General features: G+C 37.5%; 1 protein-coding gene across 1 annotated transcript; it reads left to right on the top strand.

The window, feature by feature from the left end:
* Positions 1-427: 427 nt before the first annotated feature.
* LOC140165540 (D(1A) dopamine receptor-like) lies at positions 428-1464 on the top strand. The gene is made up of 2 exons (XM_072188826.1): positions 428-859; positions 1324-1464. The coding sequence occupies exons 1-2, from the start codon at positions 428-430 to the stop codon at positions 1462-1464; spliced, it is 573 nt and encodes a 190-aa protein (XP_072044927.1).
* The last annotated feature ends 8676 nt before the right edge of the window (positions 1465-10140 follow it).

Raw genomic sequence — 10140 nt, 5'->3', positions numbered from 1 at the left:
AAAAAAGTGCTGTCTGGTCCCACACAAATACTTTGCAAAAGTGGGTTACGTAGCCGATATTAAAGATATCGTTTCAATCCCTGACATGCGTAATGCAAGTAAGCAATAATCCACGAGTGTCGTCATTTCAGCACCACCATGCGATTGCATATCTCTTTCCAGCTCACTCGTAGATTGATTTTCTCGTGATACGGTCAGTTCTTAATATCAACATTCACTTTCAGTATGTTTACTTTACTTGTACTATTATTCAAGCGTACGATCACTTGTCATATTTGTTTCTACGAATGCTATTTTAGGATATTGTCAAACAGCTTTCCTTAACTTAATCGCTTCTGTTCAGACAGCAGCAAAATATTGTATTATCTTACATATTTCGTCATTTATCACTCCACAAAAACAACTTTGCTGCATTTGTAATGAAATAATGGTACACAATGGATCCATCGACAGTTCTCTGGACTCTACGATATCAGCGACTGATACTGTCGCATTATCTTCAGATGGTTTTAGAATAGCAGCACTATGTATTATCCCTCTTCTAGATCTTTACGGCATCATTGGGAACACCTTTGTTTGTATTGCAGTTGTAAGATTCCCAAACTTACGGACAGTTGGTAATTTCTACATTTTATCTTTAGCCATTGCTGATCTTCTTGTATGTACCGTTGTTATGCCGCTGTCCATATACCAGGAGGTAACTAATGGAGTTTGGAGATTACCTGTTTGGTTGTGTGATCTTTGGACGTCTTTAGATGTTCTTCTATCCACCGCGTCCATATGGCTTCTTTGCGTGATATCTTTAGACAGATATTTTGCTATCACGAAACCACATAGTTACGCAACAAAAAGAACATGGGTATCAGCAACGATTTCGGTGTCATGTGCTTGGATCATTTCGTTTCTCTTATCCGTTCCAGTATTGATCTTCGTTGGTGAATCCGATGTTGCAAACACGAAGGAATGCTACGTTGTAACTACCCCAGCGTTTGCGATTGCGGAACCGATCACTTCTTTTTTATCTTCCGTGTATCATCGTACTCGCGGTCTACTGGCAAATCTTTCAAGCTACTCGAAGACTTCAACTACGCCGCGTTGCACCGCAGAATAATGCAATACGAACTGTTGATGGTACGAGCCAAAGCGTCGATCAAGAGAATAACACCGAGACCTCTGCCGCAGAAAGTACAAATAAAATTTCTATCAAAAGAGAGAAGAAAGCAGCTTTTGTTCTAGCTATTGTTGTAGGGGTGTTCACCGGGGGTGTTCATTATTTGCTGGTTACCATTCTTCATTGTGTTTCTTCTCTTTGAATTCTGCGAGGAATGCCACATACAGGGGGTAGTTTTCAAAATACTGACATGGTTGGGGTGGTGTAATTCAATCCTTAATCCCTTGATTTATACCATATTTAATGGTGAGTTTCGCAAAGCCTTCAAGAAAATTATCTCTCTGAAATATTAAAATATAAGATCAAATTGGTACTATATATAACAGTTGTGCAATTTCATCATCTTCATGGGACCATATTTTGTGCTATTTTACACCGTTCAACTAATCGGAAATTGAACTATGGATCGGTTTATGATATTTGAACTGGACCAGTTTATGATATTTCGTGATTTGTTTCAATTTTTAGTAGACAGTAGCACCTGCTCCGATCACCAAGTGGCAACAGAACACCCTGTTTCCTATAGGTACGAAGTTAAGTCATGTTCTTCAATTCGGCTTCTGAAATAAGTGCTCTCTAGTTACGAACACTTTGTACCTGATGAAGCCGAAATTTTCATTTGAGAGTTACGTACATGAATCTCTGCTTACTGTGACCTGTATTGCCACGGCAGTTCAGTTTAGTAATTGATAACAACTTCGCAGGCAATTTCGAATTAACCTACGTCTGAATTATTTTATGTCTAAATAATAATAATTTATTAAGGGATCCTGATCCAGGTCTCCAAGGACATTCTCCAAGACCTTTAGTTACGTCTATCGATCCATGATGGCGATGACCACATGGGCAGTAATTAACAACTTGGCAACAATTTTGATCTAACCTAATCTTGATTATTTGCAAGCCCGAATAATATCAAGGAATCTCTGTTTCTCTATTTGAATATCAAAAACTACATAAATATTGTGCCTTGACTGTAAGAAAAAAATATATATATCGCATATCGCATAGCTCATTTTCTTTAAAACATTAAAAAATTAAAAAACGCATAGCACTTAGCTTTTTTAACAAATGTGTCTGAGACATACTTTCTTTTTTATTTGGCCTAATGTTTATCTTTCAAAAATCAAAGTCGAATTAGATTTGTTATACATGGATCCTATTTGAGATGTGCGTCTTCAGGGAATGATCTGCGTTATGGGACCCTTCAGAAATACAGGATGGGGGTAATTGTGGGGTGTAGATCTATAAGGGCGGGGTGGGCTGGTGTGAGAGGATGTGGGTGTCAAATTATTTGTCAATACCTTTTTCTGGGGCAATTCTGTCTCAGTTATTTTGGGCTCCTGACCCTCACTGTGTACTTGACAAAATCCATACGCTACTGTTTCACAAATTCAACTTACAGACATACAAACAAATCGTTTTTGATTATTTGACGTTCTTTGCTCTTCTGAGCCGGTACTTTCGTTCTGACTGATTTGAAACTCAGCAAATGATCTGAAAACCCAAGATTGTCCTTAAGATGGATCGTGTGTAGTACCGCCACTATGAAATGATCCAAAATGGCCTCATACCCAGCGGTGTAATTCAGTGACCTCTGTTCAACGATTGTGTCTGCAAGTTGACCTCAACTTGTGGTGTATTAATATGTGTACCCAACACATACAGAGGTTATTGTATAAATTTACACATATTTGACGTGAAAAAAATGTGCGCTGTCAGGATAGAGTTGTTTGAGATCCTCGCATGGGGTGACAGAATCAGGTCGTTCAATGAATATAGCGAGCTACAAGTTATTCTATGTCGACAACCTGATTGATTTGTTGGAGCCTATACTCGATCGCTTTTACGGAAAAGCAAAATCGTGCTCATGCTCGCAGTATGCAAAACGATGCGCAGTTTGTACACTGAGCTTCATTTTCGAATATTGAGCATGCGTGCTATTCACTTTTCTGAAAAGCGATTGAATATAAAGTCGATCAACAAATGAATTATCTAAAAGTGCTGCTTCTATTTATTTATTTATTTATCGTAAAATGTAACTATTTTAAAATCATTAAATCATTTAAGGTTGAGGAAATTACACTTATTTACAACATTCTCAATCGCTTCTTTAGAACATCCGTTGAGACCCATTTTCCGTTCGTCTAAGTTCCTCATCATAATTTTTTTATTCTATGTAATATTTGATTATAGATATGATAGAATAATTAATGGGCAGCACAGTTTAAAACACCTTCTGCAATTTGAAGCAAAGTTTAAATTTCACAAAAATAGGTCAAAGTTATGGTTTATGGCATTTTAGGCTAGGATTAGGGTTATGGATACGATTTAGGGTTAGCCGGTTAGCCGGTTAGCAATGGCTGGACCGTAACTCTTTTAGCACTAGCCAATCAACTATCAAGCTTGTAACTCTAAAATGTTACAGGCTCGACAGAAATTTTAGAAACCCAAATTCTTTTCCGGGAATAATGTTACAATATAAAATGCAAAAAAGAATACAATAGTCTATGAAGTTAATACATGTATATAGCAGTAATGTGAGCCATGCTTGTGACTTCCTCTTTATTACACAGTAGAAATAAAATAATTTGGTCTTGTTTCAGTAACTGTTACTGTGTGTTTGTAAGGATATACGATATATTGTTGGTCGAAGCAGCAAAAAAAATGTAGTTCACAGCATCTTGCGAATGGTAGTGAGCTTTAGCAAAAATTGTATTGCTCAATTCATAGCGAGCGTGTAGAAAAAATTCAAATATCACAGATATACTTTTGTAGGTCCTGTGGTTTTTGAGTTATGTTGTATAGAGGGCGGAAACAACAACACTTTTGTAAAACGTACATAACTCATTAACAACAATACATTAAGCAAGTTTTCAAAGTATATGATTTGTAGAATGAACTTTTGCAAAACAAAAAAGTGTTATTTTTCAATAATATATTGATTCAGATAATGAAAATCGGGTTTTTTTGGCTGCTTCGACCATCAATACTTCGTATAACCTTAATAGCATTGACTAGTGGTTTACACTCCTTAGGACTTATTAGTGAGGTCATCAAACTATTCACGCAATTTGGAAGTAATGTAGGGCAATTTACCGGTAGTTCACATGCCTTTTTCTATGGCCTTTAATTACTGAGCTTGGCAATAGTGTGTGTCTTTTACTTAGCATTGACTGGTGGTTTACAGTAAGGAAGTAGCTGGAAGTAGTGAAGTCATCAAACTATTTACACAATTTAGAAGTAATGTAGGGCAATCTACCAGTGGTTCGCATGCAAAAATGGCCTTTTCTGAACTTGGTAAGTGCATTGTGTGCATTAAGACATGTCTTTTGCCCACTGGTCTCCCCCAACCCCATGTTTTTTTAAATATTTAGTCCGCCAAAGACCCACTTCCCTACCCCATATATTTCTTGTTCCCCTAGATACACCCAAAGACCCTATTTTTTTGTTTTCCCCAAAGACCAATTTTTGCTCCCAAGACCCTTTTAGTGGAAATATTTTGTACTGTTACAATATCTGCAACCAGGAAATCAAAATAACCATATCTATCCCCGAAAAGACTCATTATTAGGATATTACCTAAAAAGAATCATTTTTAGCATCTGCCCGCGAAAGACACTGATTTTTTAGCTTATCATAACTTTGCCCCGAAAGACCCCCGATTTCAAATTTGCGACCGCACAACTACTATTGGTGTGCCCTTCCCCCGGAAGTTGGCAGTATTTATCATTTGAATGTGGGGCCCACGCATGTCGTACCTATTTCCGGGACTTATGGCACATACGCCAGTCGGGTTTGTTCAGATAGAGGAAGTTACAGCTCGGCAACAGCAGTCTAGTCGTAGTTAGCATTATGGTTAGTGTTAGGGATAGAATTAGGTTAAGGTTAGGGTCAGAGTTAGGGTTAGAGTTATGGTTAGGTTTAGGGTTAGGATTAGGTCTTTATGTTACAGGTTAGGGGAAGATGAAGTTTATGATTAGTGTTTAATGACCCTTCAGACTATCGACATTAGAATGCTGTATTTTTCTTATAACTACAAACATGACAAAAAGACTATAGGCCTATTAATGACAATGCCATCTTGTATTGGCACGGGAAAAACCAGGCTGCCGATGTCGGAAATCTACATTCGGCTTGCGTGCTCCTAGTGTAAGTCGGTATCGAACTGTGTCACTGGGATGATATAATGCGACCAGGCTGATCATTTTCTAAAGTTCATGTTCGATGTAGACAATTTTGCCAAACCTGCAACCAGCATGCGGTTAATGTAATTTTCTTTTTTTATGATGAGCTGAAAATGTTACTATATTTTATGATTGAAGTTCGTTTTCTTGAAATATGATAGGGTATCCCATTCCGCGATTAATTTTATAATCACGATGTACAAAATTGATTTTAAAACAAAATGAAACAAATAAAGAATGGTTTTATATTTTGTATTTGTATCAGCAACCATACGTTAATTTAGGGAGTCATACGGATAACAATGCGGAAGTATACGGATTTCAGAAGACGATATCATTGACTGTTGTTTTGCCTTCCTTTAGAATTACGGAACAACTGGGTTATTTGACGGACAACCAAAAGCTGTTCCTTGGTTTGGCTGATTGGCAACGGTTTTTTCTTTCATTTCAACGCAGTTCGTGAAGTTATAAAAGGTAAGATATGAAAATAGTACTGGGTTATACAACCATGATGTGTCAGATTCCATAGGGCTCAGGCTTATTTGATGCAGGATGATCTCCTGAGCATTTTGACACCTTTTTTTTACTGAAATCGGCCAAAAAATGAGAAGGTGCCGGCCGAAAACTTATTTGGACAGGGGGGGGGGGGTCGGAGGGGGATCTTTGGGCATCAAAAATATATTCTATGCTTTATTCTATTGATATTGGTGTTGTTTTATATGGTATTGGTGCCAAAGAATCCATTTTTGAAAGTTGTACAAGATTCGGAGCATCCATGTTCTTGGAAACGGCCATTTTATGTCAAAATTAGGGTATGAGGGCGCTTTGCATTAAATTTGAATCACTCTACGAAATGAAAATTTTGTTGACATAACTATAAAGATAATCATTGGTGGAACCTCCACAAGAATTTTGGCTTTTTTTTCGTTTGACCGTGGCACCGTTTTTTGTAATTACATGAAGCCCTCCATTGAAATGTACACGGTATGAAAGTACATTGACCCCTGTACTTTTCAATGACAGCGTTCCATAAAATGTTCAAATGGGTGTTAAAGTCAAACCGTATCATGTAAAAAGTTCAAATTTATTGATAAGGTACCACTTATGATTATCTTCTTAGTTACGACACTAGATTTAACAGTTGAAAGAGCGTGCGCGTGCTAAGAGCAAAGCGCCCTCATATCTTAATTTTGACATAAAACGGTAGTTTCCAAGAATACGGATGCCCTGATTCTTATGCAACTTTCATAAATGGATTTCTTGGCACCAATAACATATAAAACAACACTAATATCAATAGAATAAGGCATAGAATAACATTTTTGATGCAAAATTACATTTTTCAGACCCCCCGTCAAGTTTTTTGGCCGGCACCTTCTCATTTTTTGGCCGATTTCAGTAAAAAAAGGGTGTCAAAATGCTCAGGAGATCATCCTGCATCAAGCTTGAGCCCTAAGGAATCTGAAACATCACCCTTTTTATACCCCTCTATAACCGACCCCTAATGAAAAGGTTTTAATTGCCATGGCATGAACCACTTTATGATCCGCGCGGGCCGTCGGTAGGCTACATCGCGGGTCGTCGGTGCACACCAGTCCGGGGGGTATAATCCATATCAACTTCCATGATCATTTTTAGGTACTATGGCACCTGCAGCTGTGAGAGCACTGTAGCTGTACGTGAGAGCACCACCAGCATGATAGCGATGCTGTTTGACCCCCAATGACCACATATGACCTATGACCTTTGACGTTTGATGACCCCAGTTTTATTTGATACATCCGTTTCTTTTGAAATTTAGAAATCATTTTCATGTTATTTAATATTTCTACATGAATGAGCTTTATGAAAGCATCAAAAATCAAAAAAACGAATTGAAATCGGTCAAAGCATTTTAAAATGCTCGTAAATGGAATAAAAACCTGTCACAATATGGCTATAATGACAATATTGGCACATTTCGAGATTTTGAAGGTTTATTTGGACGCATGCTTCAAAAAGTAGCGTTAATTTAAGTATCACATGTTAAATGTCTATCGGCCACACGTGTGGGAGCACGTGTGGCCGAGTGGATAAGTCGCCCGACTCATAATACATAGGTTGTGAGTTCGAGCCCCGCTCGTGCCAACGTGTTGTGTCCTTGGGCAAGGCACTTTCTCCTCATTGCCTACATGGGGGGATGGATTAGATGTTTGTATAGTTGTTTGTTTCAATATTGCAATATTGGCGCTGATTAAGCTGCTGCCTGCAAATTGCATTGTGTCTGTTTAGGTGTGTTTAATGTACAATTCTAGCAATTTGACCTGCGGGTCACGATTAGAGTTTGAAATAAAAACCCTAAAAACCAAACCTTCCTGACTTCGTTAAAGAAAACAAAATTAAAAATTTTATCATTGAATAATTATAATAAATTAACCAAATATACTATTTTAGCAGTTTCGACCAATCTGCAGACAAATTAAAGCTGAAAAATGACTAAGTTCAGCTAATAAATATGCAAAATTGATGCCAATAGAAAACCGTACATGATATCAGGGTGCACACATAATTATGCATACAAATTTCTTTCAATTGATAACAAAAAATACACAAAAAGTAAGTAATTATGCAAATTAGCTAATTACAGCTCATTATACATTCATGATATTATTATGTAAATTAGGCATGAGTATTTTTTTTTTTAATATTTAATGAAAGTCTCTTCATTCATCATAAATTTGTCAAGTATGAACCTGATTATGATGTTGAATTAAGAAACTGCTGTTAAATACAAAGTTTGACATTTTGACGGTGTCGATCATGTCTGGAATAGAATTTCCACTTTTTCTGTAAACATGGTATGTGTCACCATTGCTCAAAGCCAAATCCGAAAAGTAAAAATAAAAATTCATTTGCAATGAGACTTTAAATTAACATTTTGTTATCTGGCTTAACATGGGAGGACAAATGGTAAAAGGAACCGCCATTCCACTGTACCGCGTATACAAAAATAGTGTGGCCTTGGGCACACACAATGGCTTAGAGCTATTGTGGTTTGGAAAACTACTCCCTATGAAATGTCTTTGATAGTGGTATGTTTCATCTAGTTTTCCTCAAGTGTTTCATTCGTTGTTGACGGAAATAATTTACATGCTAAGAAAGATTAGTATTTCAGCTAAAGCTTTATATCAATAGGCCTATATTTACTGATTTATGAGCGATCTTAAAGGCAGTAACTCTTAAACAAAGCAATATTTAATTTTTGAGGACCCGATGGTAGCCTTGTAAAGGCTTCACAAACCATATAATAAAATTTCAAACAATTGGGATAAATGAAACATATGAGGAAATTCGTTTTTCGACATGGATGTTTTCTAAAATTGGCCAACTTTGAAGCTCGCGCTTTTCAATTCACTGTTATGCTTGCATGCACAGTATGGCAGAATTATTGTGCAGCCACTGGGACATCCCTATCATTAGTATAAATCCCTGTATGTTATTTTGTAAATTAAATCTAATACTGGAACTAAAATTTGCAACTCACTTTGCTACGTTGCGTCCGAAAACATCGGACTTCTTCATCAGTCATCTAATTGATGATGTTGTGACGTCAGATGGGATGACGTCAGATGGCGAGGAATGTCTCGTAATGCCGGGTTCCATGCGTGTGACAACTGGAAGCGGAGTCCCCCTTTCTTGTTAATGGCGGCCCCTCCACTCTCTCTCATATAGATTATCTGACTCCTCTCTTGAACGTCTCCTTCTTATTTAGGCCCAGATAACTGCTTCCTCAGGGTTGAAGAAGTGTTCAGTGTTCGTATTACATTGGTTGTACACAGCAGTACACAGAGTTTTGAATTTTCAACCCAAATATCTCAGCCCACGTCACTTTGGGTCAGTATAAGCACGATCCCCTTGAGCAGTGAATGTTCTGTTGACTACAATACGAGGTTGCTCACGTGACGCAGGTTGACTTACGATGTAAATTTGAAGGAGTTCAGTAAGGTAAGTGGGGCTTTACACAAGGTACTTTGATTTATTATTATTATTATTATTATTTTCATTTCATCAATTCGTTCACAGGTCACAAATCACAATGGCCACATCTTCAACCCAATCCGATTCATACTACAGAGTGTACAAAGCCCTTCATCTTGTCACACATCATGCTATACCATGTGTTGATAATTGCCTCAAAGATTGGCATCAACAGCAACAAATACCACCTTGCACTGGACAATGTCCTAATGGCAAGAAACCTAAGCCACCAGCATCATGTCACAATTGCATAGCTTGGGGTCAAACCATCAAAACTGCTTTGTATCAGCCAACCACAGCAAGATTGCAAATTACCTGGCCCAACATAAACCTATCCAATTTGACGTCAAGCCATGTGGAAGTGGCAAAGGGGTTTGTGTTGAGGCTTCCCAACAAACAGACCGGTGCTGCTAGTCAGCAATATACCTGTATCTCTGATTTAGATACGGCTAGTCTTCTAATGATAATGTCTAAATTTGAGGCATTCCATGGAGGTGATCAAGCAAGCTACGACATCATAATGAAGGTAGAGTGCGTAAAGATGTAACAATGGATATAAATGTTTTGGCAATTGTATACATGAATACAAAAGCCACCCAAGTCCATGGGAAGTGATTTTGAGAGAAAAACCTGTGTATCATTTTAATTCCTTCAGTTAGATTTACTTGGTCAATATGGTAAGTTTTACGTGCAAATGAGTGGATTAACCTGTAATAGGTATGACGATTAGCATTTCAGGGACTTCGTGGGGTTCATTTTAAATTT

Source organism: Amphiura filiformis, chromosome 12 (assembly GCF_039555335.1).
Source record: "Amphiura filiformis chromosome 12, Afil_fr2py, whole genome shotgun sequence".
Lineage (NCBI taxonomy): Eukaryota > Metazoa > Echinodermata > Ophiuroidea > Amphilepidida > Amphiuridae > Amphiura > Amphiura filiformis.
Note: the sequence above shows the minus strand (reverse complement) of the source record. Positions and strands in the feature narration are given on the sequence as shown.

Coding starts and splice junctions, on each gene's coding strand:
- LOC140165540 (XM_072188826.1), top strand. CDS start 428: ATGGTACACAATGGATCCATCGACAGTTCTCTGGACTCTACGATATCA. Junction 860..1,323: donor ACGCAACAAAAAGAACATGG/GTATCAGCAACG, acceptor GAATTCTGCGAG/GAATGCCACATACAGGGGGT.